The sequence below is a fragment of the Anomaloglossus baeobatrachus genome, chromosome 9 (genome assembly GCF_048569485.1).
Source record: "Anomaloglossus baeobatrachus isolate aAnoBae1 chromosome 9, aAnoBae1.hap1, whole genome shotgun sequence".
NCBI classification, from domain to species: Eukaryota; Metazoa; Chordata; class Amphibia; order Anura; family Aromobatidae; genus Anomaloglossus; species Anomaloglossus baeobatrachus.
The window spans coordinates 19,947,540-19,964,561 of NC_134361.1; the positions used below are offsets into that span (position 1 = coordinate 19,947,540).

Consider the following 17,022-nt stretch of genomic DNA (forward strand, 5'->3'; position numbering starts at 1 on the left):
TAAATCACACCAAGGGCAGGAGGACAAGAGGCAAAATCCATACAGAAAGCCAGCGGCACAAACCTGCAGCCATCTCATCATGCATCACACAGCCTCGCACCACCCAGCGGATGTGGCACGCCTCACCTTGCCAGGCAGAAGGTACCACGTCGTTTTGGAGGTGACACAGGGACCTCCCCGTGACAGGCAGCTCAGGGCCACATTCATAGAAAAGAAACCAGCTGTTGAGGGAGGGAAGGACAAGCTGCGCACACTGGGAGGAGGCTGGAGGGGCACGCTGGAGGGGCACACTGGGTGGCACTGGGGTTGGGAGGTTAAAGCCAAATGAATAAAAGTTACAGGCAAAAAGTCAAAACCAGAAAAGGAATGCAAAAGGGTTAATGCCGACTGAAAAATCGGCTGCAAGTATAATATCTGTACCCCAGGTGTCTACACTTCCGGAAAAAGACACGTGTTCCTACAGGTAAATATAGTGCGCGGCCAGCTACGCCCTACCAAACCGGTTCTTGGTGTGAATATTCATAGGCACATAGTGTACGCATGTACCGTATACCACCAGGGCATGGGGCACGCTAACGAGTGCAGATGACAAAAAAAAAAAAATTAAATAGAAGACACAAGGTCACAAATCTGAAAAAATCCCAATAAAGGATAAATAAAAAAAAAAACCAAAATAATGTGTAATATTTCGCAGTGATAATACCTTATATGCTCGGCTCATCTTGCCCTGGAATACTGTAGTGGTGCTGATAGCGGTGCGTCACTATGAATTGCTATCCCAATAGTACTGGATAGTAAAGGGGCTCTCCGCCTAGTTCCCAATTATAATCCACATGTGCAGCTGAGGACCTGCAGGGACTTTCCTCCATGGATCCGGTCCTGATTGTCAGCTGGATGTTGTTATAGCCGCCATTCTCCCACAGTGAAGTCTGTAGTTTGGTGGATTATTATCTGCAGATATGTGACCCTGAGCTCGGAGGCTGCGTCCCGCTCCGGTTTCTTCTGAGGCTGTGATTTTCGTGTTTGTTGTGGAATTGCCGCACTTGTGGCAGCGGTGAAGCCTCCTTCTCTCCTGGATCACTCCTGGGTGGTTTGTGTGTTTTCAGGATTTATATTAATTCAATTTGTCTATATCTTGCTGAAATGACTGGGTTCCCACTGCCATACTATTAAAATGACAAATGCGCCTTTTGTGGGTTGTTTATATCTATGTTTCACTTTTTTTTTTCTTATTTATAATAAAAAGTGGTGATGTTCAATGCAGTTGTCAGTAATAATTCATTATACAGTTTGCGATGAGATCATACGTGGCAGGAAATTATTTTAACAGTATACGTGCTTTAATCGATTATGTAAATGTTAGGCGTATGTCCACAATTACAACCAATACTTCTTATGGATCCCCTGCATTCTGGGTTTTGTGTATTCAGCTCCAGTGCAGACCTGCACAACATGGAGAAAACTACTGGGTCATTAAATGCAGCCCCATTGTGCCTCAGTGGGTATCATCCTGCCCTGTTTCCCACAATGTAAAACATTTGACTCAGTTGACAGCAGTGTATAACATCCGGTCTTGTTACCTCCTGGGGTACAACATCCGATCTTGTTACCTCCTGGGGTACAACATCCGATCTTGTTACCTCCTGGGGTACAACATCCGATCTTGTTACCTCCTGGGGTACAACATGCGGTCTTGTTACCTCCTGGGGTACAACATGCGGTCTTGTTACCTCCTGGGGTACAACATGCGGTCTTGTTACCTCCTGGGGTACAGCATCTGGCCCTCTTGGCCATAGTGTATAACATTTGGTTCCCCTCCATGCCATCTGCCTTTACTAACATTTGATAGGACGGCCGATGGTACAGATCTCACTGATACCAGTGCAGTCCTGTAATAGGAGCCACTGGTGGAACAGGCTTATTCGTGACATTTCTTACCCCATCACCTGTAAGTGATATTACTGAAAACTCAAAATCGGATGAATTGGTGTCTGATGGAGGAGTCTGGGTTTGGTGATGGAGAACGTTACCTCCTGCTTGCATTTTGCCTCCTATACAGATGTGGAGGAGGATGATCCTATGGGCCGTTATCAAGGGTCGGCCTCAACCTCTTAGTTCCAGAGAAGTGAAATCTCAATGTTTTAGCACAAGACATTGTGGACAATTGTTGCTTCCGCTTTGTGGGAACAGTTTGGGGAAGACCCTTCTCTGCTACCACAGACGCTTCCAAAACTTCAGAAAATCTTCACAAGAATAGGAGCTGTTCTGGCTGTAAATGGACCGATGTTATATTAATGACTAACAATGCAGAATGGGAGGTTAGAAAAGCTCCTGGAGGTGAATGTTCCTGTACGGTCAGACACAGCCACTACACAGTACACAGCAGGGACACATGTATAAGATTTCTCAGCACAGCAACCTTTTCTATAACGTCCAATTGTGGAAATGTATTATTCCAAGATCTATTGATTAAAATCAACTTTAAAATGAACTTTGTTTGTGGGGAAATCCCTTTCAGTGAATGGCATCCAAGCTGCAGTACCGAAGAACAGCCACTATATAATGTATGGCGCTGTGCTGTTCCCACCCTGTACCCTGCAGGCTGGCAGGTAATTGATGGGGGACGCCGGGTGTTGCCTCCCTGCCACCCAACATCAACCATGAGATCTATGGCAATGGAAAAATAAAAAAAATAGACAATTAGCAAATTATTTCCTTTCGGTTATTTAATGACCGCCTAGATGAAGAGAAGCCGCTCTTATCAAGTCCAAGGTCTGATATTGTGTCATTCTGAAGGGTCTGAGAGTGAAATGCGTCCGTTCCAGGCAATGATCCTGGGTTTTAGGCGATGACCCTGGCTAGATCCTTGATGTACATTTCCCTGTAGATACAACTCTGCTAATCGCTTGTGATGACGCTAATAATGATGACGTCCATCACTCGGGGGTTATTCACCGGTCACCAGTTAATCATTCAATTTCACTGGTGGACACAGGCAGAAAAGGGCCCTTGTGCAAGAACAATATATGGGCCCTTTGCACATGAGGCCCAATTTTACCTGCTTTGGAGGTAGTAATGGCCTCCTTACCTCTTGGGCCCCTGCACAGGTTGCGCCAAGAATATGTCCGCTCCTGCCCAGTTTACTAGCAACTAGTGGGAGATGTTCCGCCACCTGAGACTTACAGGGCACCTGTCACCAAATTTCACAATACAAACTGTGCATTTTTACATGGTTCTCCTAGACCTGATGATGCTGGTGTACTTTTTATTTTGTTGAAAAGTTGTCCAGGGACTATGTGTGGGACTTCTCTGCACCCTTTGACTATGAGGTCTCTCCATATGTACACAGCAGTCATAGGGAGTAGGATGGGGGAAAGACGGCCACAGGGCAGCCTCGGACTAGTCTCCTCTCCCCCTGTGGTCCCCAGGCATCAATATGTTCTCACTGCCATCACTGTAAGGGTGGCTTTACACGCTTCGATATTTTTCTTGATATCGCTAGCATGCGACCCGCCCCCATTGTTTGTGCGAAACGGGCATATCGCTGCCCGTCGCGCACAAAATCACGCACCCACGTCACACATACTTACCTGCGTAGCGACGTCACTGTGACCGGCGTACCGCCTCCTTTCTAAGGGGGCAGTCCGCTCGGCGTCACAACGACGTCACTGAGCGGCCGCCCAATGAAAGCGGAGGGGCGGAGATGAGCGGGACGAACATCCCGCCCACCTCCTTCCTTCCGCATTATGGCCGGCGGCAGGTAAGGAGATGTTCCTCGTTCCTACGGGGGTCACACACAGCGATGTGCACTGCCGCAGGAACAAGGAACAACAACGGGAAAGCGATAGTATTGATAATTGGGAGCGGACCCCGATGTCAACGAGGAGCGATTTTGGACGTTTTTGCAACAATCCAAAATCGCTCCTTGGACTCACACACTACGAGATCGCTACAGCGGTCGGATGTGCGTCACAAAATCTGTGACCCCAACGGGATCGCTGTAGCAAAATCGTAGCGTGTAAAGCCCGCTTAAGTTATTTTCCATCATGCTGCACATACAGGTCAAGCAAAATAAGGGAAATACAAAGAGAAAGACTAGAAAGACTGCATGAGACGCTGCGTGGCTGTGATGTCTGCTGTTGGCAGTATACACCAGCCCCGGCGCCATTACTGATACCGCACCGATTACTCTGTATACGTCTCAATTTTTACTCTGAAATCACCGGGTTCACAAAAGATGGTTAATTTAATACTGAAATCTTTTTATCTGAAACTTTTGAATCTCATATTCCAAAACCAATCCCCCTTATTATATGTGGCCCCAAAACTTATCAAAGGTCCTAAGGTAAATCCAGGAGGTATAGACTATGCACAACGAAAAATTTCATTCAAATGTTTCAATAAATGTGTACAATTTCTGATTTGTCATTCACTATTTACACAAGTGTCACCTGTTACTGCCGGACAATATCATACAATACATTACACACATACTGCGAAAATTAAACCTCGAAATTCCCCCCCACAACTTCACAAGATTTGTCCCCCCGAATTTAGGTTATATAAAAATAAAGCAGAAAATGGGTGTCTGTGTGTTTAATGCAAAACCTATTTTTGCCCAAAGGGTCTTAAAGAATTAAAGCGATAGCGCCTAATGAGTCGCTCTTAAAGGGGCAAAAAACATATAGTCACTAAGGTGGGGCAACCTGATAAGTCGCTCTAAAATCTGTAACTAGAGCAATGGCTGTCAACAACCAGTGCACAAATTACTGCGGCCTCATTTATTGCCTCACTGTAAGATCGTTCTGGTTGCCTTTAGCAACAAGAGTGCAACTTTCAACATTGAAGCCGTTGAGGTAAAGTGAAAGCTGAGCTCTGATTGGTTGCTATAGACAACTCGAACAGTCTGACTGTGAGGCAGTTTTCATAATTGAAATTTGAGCTCCTTCAGGACATTTTCTGTTATATATGTTCATCTATCGTATCTCTGATTAGTGTGAGGTGATTACTAAGGGTCACAATATTAAGGACTGTTTTTTGTTTGCCTCAGAGTTACAACAGATATGTAAAAATAAACAACTGTTAAGGCCAAACTAGCAAAAAAGAGGAGTTGACAATAAAAAATTAAACACTAAAGGCCCCGTCACACACAGAGATAAATCTTTGGCAGATCTGTGGTTGCAGTGAAATCATGGACATATTGTTCCATTTGTACACAGCCACAAACCTGACACTGATTGTCCACAATTTCACTGCAACCACAGATCTGCGACAGATTTATCTCTGTGTGAGAGATCTTAGGCCATGTGCCTATGGGTGATCGCACCTGCGGATGTATCCGCAGGTACGGCCACAGGTTTCCCGCAGCTGCCCGCCGGCATCAGCAGCTATTTTTAGCTGCGGGATTCCAGCGATATAGCTGCGGTAAACCTGCAGACTTTCATGCAATTTACCTGCGGACGTCCCGGCCTCTATCTCCATAGCGGAGGGCCGGGATTTCCGCAGGTAATTCCGCAGGAATAATTGACAAGCAATTACATGCGGCTGCGGGACATCCGCAGCATGTTCCGCAGCCGCACATTCCGCAGCGTGGACACAGACACTCCCCATGTCCCATAGGATAACATTGGAAGTGTCTGTACATGCTAAAAAATGCGAATTTATCTGGAAAATCCAGATAAATCCACAGGTTTTCCGCGGCAAAATCCGCAGAAGCAAGCTCCCGTGGGCACAAAGCCTAAAGATGTCAACTTCAGGGTGAAGCTGAAAATGTATCCTTAGCGAGTATAACCAAAAATTAACACATAATTTTCTGTAAGCAAAGCCGCGGGTATTTTGCTAGTGTATATATATATAAAATATATACAAATCGAAAACAGTTGGGCTTCTGTGTAAAATGAAAGGAAGAAGAAAGAATGCAATGATTAGGAAATCCCTTACAGCCATATTTTACTCACAGCAGAACATCAATCATAGATCAGAAGTTGAACGTTGGACATTTTTTCCAGTTCATTTTAATTTATTTAGGTATTGGTGGCAGAAACACATCTCAAAAAAGTTGGAAATGGATTAACAAAAGTCTTGAAAAGTACAGGGTGGGCCATAAGTATGGATACACCCTGGTAAAATGGAAGTGGTTGCTGATATCACCTTACCGTTTGTGGCATATTAGTACATGGGAGGGGCAAAACGTTTGAGGCCGGGTGATGCCCATGACGGCCATTTCCAAAGCTGCCATTTTGAATTCAACTTTAATTTTTTTCAAAGGGAATGGGGTCATGTGACCTATCAAACACATAGAGAATTGCACAAGAAAAACAATGGTGTGCTCATTTTTAACATAGCTTTATTCATTATTGAGTTATTGACACGTTTCTGGCATGGAACAACGACAGTAACCCACTAAAGGATGTGCTCAAAGTGCTGCCCATTGTGTTGAATTGTTAATGTGATTCTCTTCTTCCACTCTTGACACATCAAGAGCAATACCGCAGATCCAGGATCCAGGATGTGGGGCACCTGACACAATGGATACAGGAGGCCTATGTTATCATTATTTCTACGGTATTGCTCTCGGTGTGTCAAAAGTGGGAGAAGAGAATCGCGTTGACAATTCAACACAATGGGCAGCACTTTGAGCACATCCTTTAGTGGGTTACTGTCGTTGTTCCATGTCACAAATGTGTCAATAACCCGATAATGAATAAAGTTACGTTAAAAATGAGAACACCCTAAGCTTCCTGGTGATGGCTGCCAGGACGTGCGTCCCCCTGAGATGGAGATCCCCCACTCCGCCGACATTATCAATGTGGCCGAACAGGGTAAATGAATTGTTGTATATGGAGGACCTTACGGCGTCTCTCCACGACTGACAGGAGGCTTTTCACAGGACTTGGTTTCCCTGGATCGAGTTTAAATTCTCCACGGAATACGGCATCTGGATCCCCCCTGACTGAGGGGACCTACTTCTGTCGTTAGACAGAGGGGCATTGAGATGATGGTTCTCTGCCTAGTGGCTGTTTGTTGTCCCTTAGTGGCCCTTATGTTTTTCTCTTTACCCCCCTTCCTCCCCCCTTTGTGTGTTCCCTCCTATTTGTCTAAGGTATATTTTCTTCTACCCACTTGCCTCTCTCTCTTTCTTTCCTTAACTCACTACAGAATCTCTATATTTGAAAATTCCCGGGTAAACATGGAGGAGTCAAAGTGTGGTAGTTATCAGATTTTACAGTTAACCTGATGGGTGATAATGTACAATGGTCGTAAAATGTTATGCTACTGTCGCGGGCGGAGGAGGGGACGCTGCGCTCACCCACTGCTCGGGTCCGGCTGCTGCTGCTGCTCGGTGGTGGCTCGAGCGGTGGGCCGGATCCCGGGGACTCGAGCGGCGTTCCTCGCCCGTGAGTGAAAGGGGGGTGGTGTGGTTTAGGGATATTGTCCGTGACGCCACCCACGGTTGTGGTGAGATTGGTGACACCACCACTGCTCTGGACGGGGATCCCGGGAGCGGTGACAGGGAGCAGCTTGGATGTTGGTTCTCCCCTCCGTGGGTAGGGGGGTTGGTTGTCCCGGGGCCCAGTGAGGGGTAGGGATGGTTGGCAGGCAGGCTACGGGGCCTGGCGAGGTGCAGGGTCGCGGGGGCAGCGCTGTGCCGTACGGCGGTGGTACTCACTCAGCCAGTAACACACACGTAGTCTCTGATGAAACAAACGGCTGGATGGACGGGTCCCACAGGCGGCTGCGGTTGTTCTCCTCCCGGCAGGTTGATGGTGACTGCCTTTCCCTGCACCTGTGTTGTGTACGGTTCCAATGGCTTCCCACCGGTAACCCGCTCCCCAGCTTGGATGGGTGCTGAAGGAGCCCCTTTTGCCCGCAGGCTCTGGCCCTGGGAACTGTAGCCTTGGCGGGGACTGTGTTTCCCTCTACGGTTTGAGCTGTCGCCTTCAATCGGGTCTTGACTGCTGGGAAACCCCGGAGGTTCCCTTCGCTAACGGATTTGACAATTTCAACAGCGACTCCTAGCCTTGTCGGGGTCCGTAAGCCCTGCCGGATGGTGCTGGCTTCTCTTTGTTCACCGGTCCGGTACCGCCGGGCCACCGCCCGTCCACGGTCCTTACGGCTCACTCTAATCGGCCTCTCCTGCAGACGGTCACCACCGTCTGCCAACCTTGCTGTTCCGTCCGGGCCACACACCCGGACCAACTTCAGACTGCCCTGCTCCCACTTTTCCTGAACTCCAAACTAATCTGATCTGCTTTTCCCGCCTCCAGGACTGTGAACTCCTCGGTGGGCGGGACCAACCACCTGGCCCACCCCCTGGTGTGGACATCAGCCCCTGGAGGAAGGCAACAAGGATTTTGTGTTTGGTTTTGGTGTGCCTAACCGGGGTGTGGGGTGTGTTGGTGTAGTTCCTGTGACGACCTGGCTTGTCCAGGGTGCCACACTACTGTTTTGGATTGATGTATTTCCATGTTCTTCGGTTAAATAAAGAATTATAAAAAAAAAAAATGAGAACACCCATGTTTTTCTTGTGCAATTCTCTTTGTTTTTCATGTGTCACATGACCCCCTTCCCATTGAAAAAAAAATTAAAGTTGTATTAAAAATGGCGGCTTTCAGATGGCCGCCATAGACGTCACCCAGCTGCATGGGCTTAGGAAAACTGCCAGAAATCATTGTCTGTGAATACAATTCTTTGTACAATCCACAAATTCAAGTTACAGCTCTATCATGTAAAGAAGCCGAATATCGACACAATCCAGAAACACTGCCATCTTCTCTGGGCCAAAACTCATTTAATTGATGGAGGTAACATAGAAAATTATTCTGTGGTTGGATGAATCATAATGTGAAACTCTTAATGGACACCATGGACGCCGTATCCTGCGGGCTCAGGATGAAAGGGACCATCCAGCTTGTGATCAGCGTACAGTTTCTGCATCTCTGATACCATGAGGCTGCATTAGAGCCTATGGTAGAGGCAGGTTACACATCATGAAAGGCGCTATCCATGATTTCAGGGATGAACCATCCACCTTCAGTGTGGACCTTCCACCATTTCACTAAGGCTAGTTTCACACTTGCGTTCAGCGGAGTCCGTCACTATGGAGAATAGCGCAGTCCGTTAACGCACTGCGCTATTCTCCATGGCCTTGTATGGATGACGCACTGTAACGCAAGTGTCAGCGTTGCATCCGCCGGACGACGCAGCGTCATTATATTGACACTGCGTCGGGCGGAAGGAACGCAGCATGTAACGTTTTTTTGAGCAGCGGAATCCTTTGGATTTCACTGCGCATGCTCTCTGGCTCCCTCCACCCGTAACCAGGGTACACATCGGGTAACCAAGGAACCCTGGTTACGTGTGCCGGGAGCCCGACACTTCCCCGCTCGGCTCCGCTCCCTCCCTCCCTCCCACACACACAACACACACAAAACACACACACACAAAACACACACACACACTCACCTGTCCCCCAGCGATGCAGTCCCCGTGGCACTGACGTCCTCAGCCATGGCCCCGCTCGGCTCCACCCACTTCACACTCCGCCCCCGCACACATTGTCGGCAACTGAACGATCAGCTGATCACCCGGCGGCCGGCTACTGGGAGTGATCAGCTGATCACCCGGCGGCCGACTACTGTTAGCGATCAGCTGATCGTTCACAGTAGTCTGCCGACGGTAAAACTGTAAAAAAACAAAACGAATTGCGTTGTTTTGCAGCATCCGTTGCATCGTTGCATCTGTTGTGCCACTATATGCAACACATCCATTGCATCCGTCACACAACGCAATGCAACAGATACCGTTCAACGCAAGTGTGAAACTAGCCTAATACACAACATCTGCCAAATTATGAAGCAAAAAATCAGGTAAACACCCGAACTGTGCAGCGGTGAGAATCCAACATCAGACAAAAAGGGACAACATTCCTTTCCAAGAACCCAAGTAATTGTCTCCTCCCTTCCCCGACATGTACAGACTGATGTATGAGGAGGGGACGCTGCACAATGGAGGACAAGGCCCAGGCACAATGGAGGACAAGGCCCGGGCACAATGGAGGACAAGGCCCGGGCACAATGGAGATGTGTCGCTGACATTAATTTCTAAAGGAGTTGTTTTGGTTTGGTTTTTTTCAAAGGAAATGGAAAAAAGTCCAACGTTGAACTTCTGACCTGTTCTATGTTCTGCTGTAAATACATGGCGGGGAGATTTCCAGATCATTACATTCTTCTTTTCTTCACATTTTTTTATAGCAAACCAACTGTTTTGGAATTGGGTCTGTATAGTACACACATGAATGCTTTTTGTTATTCATTAAACACACACTCTAGTCTACAGTATACATTGTATACACAGACAAGCTCTACGGTATATATTACACTCACACAACAGATGCCGGAATGGAGCGATGGAGCACACCGCACTCCATGAAGACTGTGCACAGTGTTTCATCACAGTCCAGCCTATCTTATTTTAGATATTATTTATTATTATTATTATTATTATTATTATTGCTTTACAGTGAATTGCTTAGTCTGTAGAATACAATAAATAGTAAGATTAAAAAAAAACAAAAAAAAAAAAGTAGTTTAAAGGGTTATTCCCATCTCCAAGATCCTATCCCAATCTGTAGTCGGTATAATAATAATAATAGCGAATACCTCTTCTAATTCACTTTGTCCCTTACCTCATGTTCAGGGCATTGCATAAACTTAGGTATCCATGGTTATGACCCCGAGCAACTAACTACCGTAACTAACTGTCCCTATATGTGTTGTCGTAACCATGGATACCTAAGGTGCTGCAATGCCCTGCACATGGGGTAAGTGACATAGTGAATCAGAAGAACTATATACTATATAACCCTCGACTCTGCTCTATCCTTCAAGCCACACATCCAAGCCCTCTTCAACTCATGCCGATTACAACTCAAAAATATCTCCCGGATCCGTGCTTTTCTTAACCAAGAATCTTCAAAAACATTAGTGCATGCCCTCATCATCTCCCGCCTCGACTACTGCAACCTCCTGCTCTCTGGCCTCCCTTCCAACACTCTTGCACCCCTCCAATCTATCCTAAACTCTGCAGCCCGCTTAATCCACCTCTCCCCTCGCTACTCCCCAGCCTCGCCACTCTGCCAATCCCTTCACTGGCTTCCCATCGCCCAACGACTCCAGTTCAAAACATTAACCATGACATACAAAGCCATGCACAACCTGTCTCCTCCCTACATCTGTGACCTAGTCTCCCAGTACCTACCTGCACGCAACCTTAGATCCTCACAAGATCTCCTTCTCTGCTCCTCTCTTATTTCCTCCTCCCACAATCGTGTACAAGATTTCTCCCGTGCATCCCCCATACTCTGGAACGCTCTACCTCAGCACATCAGACTCTCCACTACCGTGGAAAGCTTCAAGAGGAACCTCAAGACCCACCTCTTCCAACAAGCCTACAACCTACAATAGCCCTCAGCCCAGTAGACCACTGCGCAACCAGCTCTGTCCTCACCTATTGTACCATCACCCATTCCCTGTAGACTGTGAGCCCTCGCGGGCAGGGTCCTCTCTCCTCCTATACCAGTCTGTCTTGTACTGTTAATGATTGTTGTACGTATACCCTCTTTCACTTGTAAAGCGCCATGGAATAAATGGCGCTATAATAATAAATAATAATAATAAAATACTACATTACTAATTAGAGGTATTTGCTAATATTGTTATTATTACACCTACTACATAATGGGATAGGATCTTAGAGATAAGAATAACTCTTTAATCCTCCCGGCAGTGTTCAGCTTCCAATCATAGGGGGGGTGTCTGCGCAGGTTCAGTCACCACTCAGGGTATGTAGAACGGTGGCTGTGTCCGCACCCCACACTGGCTGACAGCAGGCTCTAAGGGTAAGAACGCACTTTGCGTTCATCTACTTGCAGTTCTAAATGCACATTTTGGGCTTAATTGATTTGACCAAAGTTGCCTTTTTCAGAAATTTAGCGCTGAAAACGCATGCGTATTTACCGCGTTTTAGATGCGTTTTCATCACTTTTTACATGCTTTTTCACCTGCGTTTTGACAGATGCGTTTTGAACATCAAGACACTGCTAAATAAAGTTTAATCTGTCAAACACAATGAAAAAAAAAAGGAAAGAAATAGATTTAAAGAAATAATAATGAAAATAGAAATATAGATTAAAATTATAGCGGTAATATACTATTTACTGAAAAAATAGCAATAAATTATATTTTTTTGTAAATTTAATTGTCGGACTATGTGTGTGTGTAAAGGGACATATGAAATCATTATTTTAATGTCCAAAACGCATGTTTTCTGCACATTAAAAGCAGGTAAAATGCAGGAATTTGAAGGAATCTTGTTTTTTGACATTTCTCTTTGACTTCACTGTTAGCAAAACGCACCCAAAATGGCAAAAACAATTGACATGCTGCTTCTTTGAACGCATGCTTTTTGCTACAAAATATGCAAATTAAACGCAGCGTTTAGAAACGCAAAGCGCGGTCAGGAAATCCCCATTTTCCATAGACTTTGCTGTGAAATCAAAACGCATGCCTTTTGGCATGAAAAAGGTGCTTCTCAAAACGGACCTAAAAAGCACCTAAAACGCAGGTGGAAACGCAAAGTGCGTTCTTAGCCTAATGCTTAGCGTCTGTCAGTCAGTGCGGGGAGCGCGATTATAGCTGCCAATAGATACACAAAACAGTGACTAAACACGCACCGGCCCCACTCCTATGATTAGAAGCAGAAAGCTGCGGGAGGATTAAAGTACGTTTCCTCTCGGCAGTGGGGCTCTAAGTGCCGTCACCAGGCAGGTTCGGAACCCTAGTGACTTGCAGATTAACCCCATATCTGCAGGTTAATAGCATTTTTTTCATAAGACAGGTTCCCTTTAAGCAGCTTTTTACATGGAAAACAACAGAATAAAATCTAAATACCATTGAGCTCTGCTTCTTCCTCGTATCCTAAGCTTCCCTCAGCTATGAGATCTGTAAAATCTGTAAAAACAGACTTGTAACGTTTAGGCTGTGCACAATGAGGTCTGACAATCCCCCGTGTCATGTTTCATTCTCTATAGCCATAGATGCCGTCAGGTATTTCTCCGCAGAGGGAGAGGCACAAAACAGTGACATTTTTCTCTTTATTGTTGACTCTTTGGTTGACCAGGTGACAGAGAACTTCACCAATGGAAGATAACGTGGCCGATAGACAGCTACGTCCGGACCCACAAATTAGAGGAAAACAACTGATTGTACGAGAGAAAGAGACGGCAGCCTGGTCCTACATGTGAGACGCACAAGTAAAACATCTCGAACGTCCTGTAATCAACGTGACCCATGTGTAATGAATCCTACCATCATGGAGTACAATGTGGCATTTCCCGCCTGCCATGACACTTACATGTTACATATCTCCTAAGTTTGTCCACTCTGGTTGTTAGGCTGGGGCCACAGTCAGCAGCAGGACCACAGTCAGCAGCAGAACCACAGTCAGCAGCAGAACCACAGTCGGCAGCAGAGCCACAGTCGGCAGCAGGACCACAGTCAGCAGCAGGGCCGCAGTCAGCATCAGGACCACAGTCAGCAGCAAGACCACAGTCAGCAGCAAGACCGCAGTCAGCAGCAGGTCCGCAGTCAGCAGCAGGACCACAGTCAGCAGCAGGGCCGCAGTCAGCAGCAGGACCACAGTCAGCAGCAGGGCCACAGTCAGCAGCAGGACCACAGTCAGCAGCAGGGCCACAGTCAGCAGCAGATCCACTGCTGCTGTGGTATCTGTGGTATAACATGTGATGGATTTGTCCTTTTTTCTTACCTCACCATGGTCATCTTTGGACTCTTGTCTTGGTCGGACTCCTCGTCTCTCCTCCTCCAGCGCCGTCTTCAATGTGCGCAGGATCATGTGTGTAACCGCAGACTAAAAGTAAAAAAGTGACAAGATGGTGACCGGACGAGCCAGTAGTATTAATCTTTTAGGCATTCCATTTCTTAAAAATAAAAAGTGACTTCAAGGAATATGGTGACGGGTGACACAGGTGAGGATTGTGTGCGGGGATTGTACTTACCAGCGCTCAGGAAGCCGACGTCACCGTGTCACACTGACACCGCATATCACACTGACGGGCTGAGCAGGCGTCACGCACTCCTCAGATCCTCTTCTAGTTTCCAGGTGTAACCTTAATGTTGAGGCGTCTAACGACAAAAGAAAAGTGCAATGTGTTTCGTGTTTCTCCAATGTCCGGTAGCGATAAGAACTTGCTGGTCGTGGGTCGTCTCAAGGCTGATGTAGGTATCTTCTAAGAACGGCTCAGCCTCACCTTGTCCTAAGACTTGCGTCACATCCTCGGGTGCAGGAAGAGAATCAGGAAATCTGCAAGAGAGCGTTTCCTGCAGCGACAAAATACCCAGTACCCCGGCGTATACAAAGCTTTGTGTCTACAGCCTTATATTAGAGCCGTGATCCCCGGCACCGCCGTTACCAGACTGGACGGAGCGCGCGATTACTGCCCTTCTGCTTTCAGAACGGAGCGTTGTGTAAATATATAGTGTATACTGTATCTATGACTTCCTCATTCTGAAATGAACTAACGCAAAGTAAATTTCCTCAATTTCCACATAAAAATCTTAAAGTCCCGGCATCGCAGGAATATACAATGCCCTGTGTTTAGTTACACTGTATGTTCTCTGTAAACAGTGTTACAGTAACCATTGCTAAGTTCTAACAAACAAAACCATCCAGCACATACCTTCTCCTTCTGAATGCCGTCTACTCGCGCCCGAGGATACAGAGCCTTATATTCTCTGCGGCCAGGAGCAGCATTCTTCTCCACTCACTGTTACCACCCGCCAAGTAATGCATTTTCCAGAAGCTGAAGCTAAAGTGGAAGAAGTGACAGCTGCTGCGAAAAGGGTTTATCTTCCTTCACAGTCTCTACCTTCAGTGACCGTTCATTTGTTCTCTATATTCAAAAATATAACTAGTAGAATACTGCCTCCTATCTACCAAAATATAACTACTATAATACTGCCCCTATGTACAAGAATATAACTATTATAATACTGAACCCTATGTACAAGAATATAACTACTATAATACTGCCCCTATGTACAAGAATATAACTACTATAATACTGCTCCTATATACAAGAATATAACTACTATAATACTGCCCCTATGTACAAGAATATAACTACTATAATACTTCCCCTATGTACAAGAATATAACTACTATAATACTGAACCCTATGTACAAGAATATAACTACTATAATACAGAACCCTATGTACAAGAATAAAACTACTATAATACAGAACCCTATGTACAAGAATATAACTACTATAATACTGCCCCATATGTACAAGAATATAACTTCTATAATACTGCCCCTATGTACAAGAATATAACTACTATAATACTGCTCCTATGTACAAGAATATAACTACTATAATACTGAACCCTATGTACAAGAATATAACTACTATAATACAGAACCCTATGTACAAGAATATAACTACTATAATACTGCCCCATATGTACAAGAATATAACTTCTATAATACTGCCCCTATGTACAAGAATATAACTACTATAATACTGCTCCTATGTACAAGAATATAACTACTATAATACTGCCCCCTATGTACAAGAATATAACTACTATAATACTGCCCCTATGTACAAGAATATAACTACTATAATATTGCCCCTATGTACAAGAATATAACTACTATAATACTGCCCCTATGTACAAGAATATAACTACTATAATACTGCCTCCTATGTACAAAAATATAATTACTATAGTACTGCCCCTATGTACAAAAATATAACTTCTATAATACTGCTCCTATGTACAAGAATATAACTACTATAATACTGCCTCCTATGTACAAGAATATAATTACTATAGTACTGCCCCTATGTACAAGAATATAACTACTATAATACTGCCCCTATGTACAAAAATATAACTTCTATAATACTGCTCCTATGTACAAGAATATAACTTCTATAATACTGCTCCTATATACAAGAATATAACTACTATAATACTGAACCCTATGTACAAGAATATAACTACTATAATACTGCCCCATATGTACAAGAATATAACTACTATAATACTGCCTCCTATGTACAAGAATATAATTACTATAGTACTGCCCCTATGTACAAGAATATAACTACTATAATACTGCCCCCTATGTACAAAAATATAACTTCTATAATACTGCTCCTATGTACAAGAATATAACCACTATAATACTGCTCCTATGTACAAGAATATAACTACTATAATACTGCCCCTATGTACAAGAATATAACTACTATAATACTGCCCTCTATGTACAAGAATATAACTACTATAATACTGCCCCTATAATAATAATAAATAATAATAATAATAATAATAATCTTTATTTCTATAGCGCTAACATATTCTGCAGCGCTTTACAATTCAGGAGGATCATATACAAACAAGTAACAGAATATAACTACTATAATACTGCCCCTATATACAAGAATATAACTACTATAATACTGCCTCCCAAGTACAAGAATATAACTACTATAATACTGCCTCCTATGTACAAGAATATAATTACTATAGTACTGCCCCTATGTACAAAAATATAACCACTATAATACTGCTCCTATGTACAAGAATATAACTACTATAATACTGCCCCTATGTACAAGAATATAACTACTATAATACTGCTCCTATGTACAAGAATATAACTACTATAATACTGCCCTCTATGTACAAGAATATAACTACTATAATACTGCACCTATAATAATAATAAATAATAATAATCTTTATTTCTATAGCGCTAACATATTCTACAGCGCTTTACAATTCAGGAGGATCATATACAAACAAGTAACAGAATATAACTACTATAATACTGCCCCTATATACAAGAATATAACTACTATAATACTGCCCCTATGTACAAGAATATAACTACTATAATACTGCCTCCCAAGTACAAGAATGCAGGCTTTGA

General features: G+C 44.5%; 1 protein-coding gene across 5 annotated transcripts in view; it reads right to left on the minus strand.

The window, feature by feature from the left end:
- RGL2 (ral guanine nucleotide dissociation stimulator like 2) overlaps window positions 1-17,022 on the minus strand; it is a 187,615-nt gene that overhangs the window by 39,185 nt on the left and 131,408 nt on the right. Inside the window, exons 1-3 of one of the 5 annotated variants that reach the window (XM_075323207.1) lie at window positions 14,756-14,811; window positions 14,075-14,201; window positions 13,825-13,926 (exon numbers count right to left, since the gene is read on the minus strand). In XM_075323207.1, the coding sequence (XP_075179322.1) occupies window positions 13,825-13,911 (87 nt within the window). In that variant the 5' untranslated portion in view covers window positions 13,912-13,926; window positions 14,075-14,201; window positions 14,756-14,811. Of the gene's footprint in view, window positions 1-63; window positions 421-13,824; window positions 13,927-14,074; window positions 14,202-14,326; window positions 14,581-14,755; window positions 14,812-17,022 lie in introns of those variants that run through there. The other 4 variants (XM_075323208.1, XM_075323212.1, XM_075323209.1 and 1 more) reach the window with 4 other exon arrangements.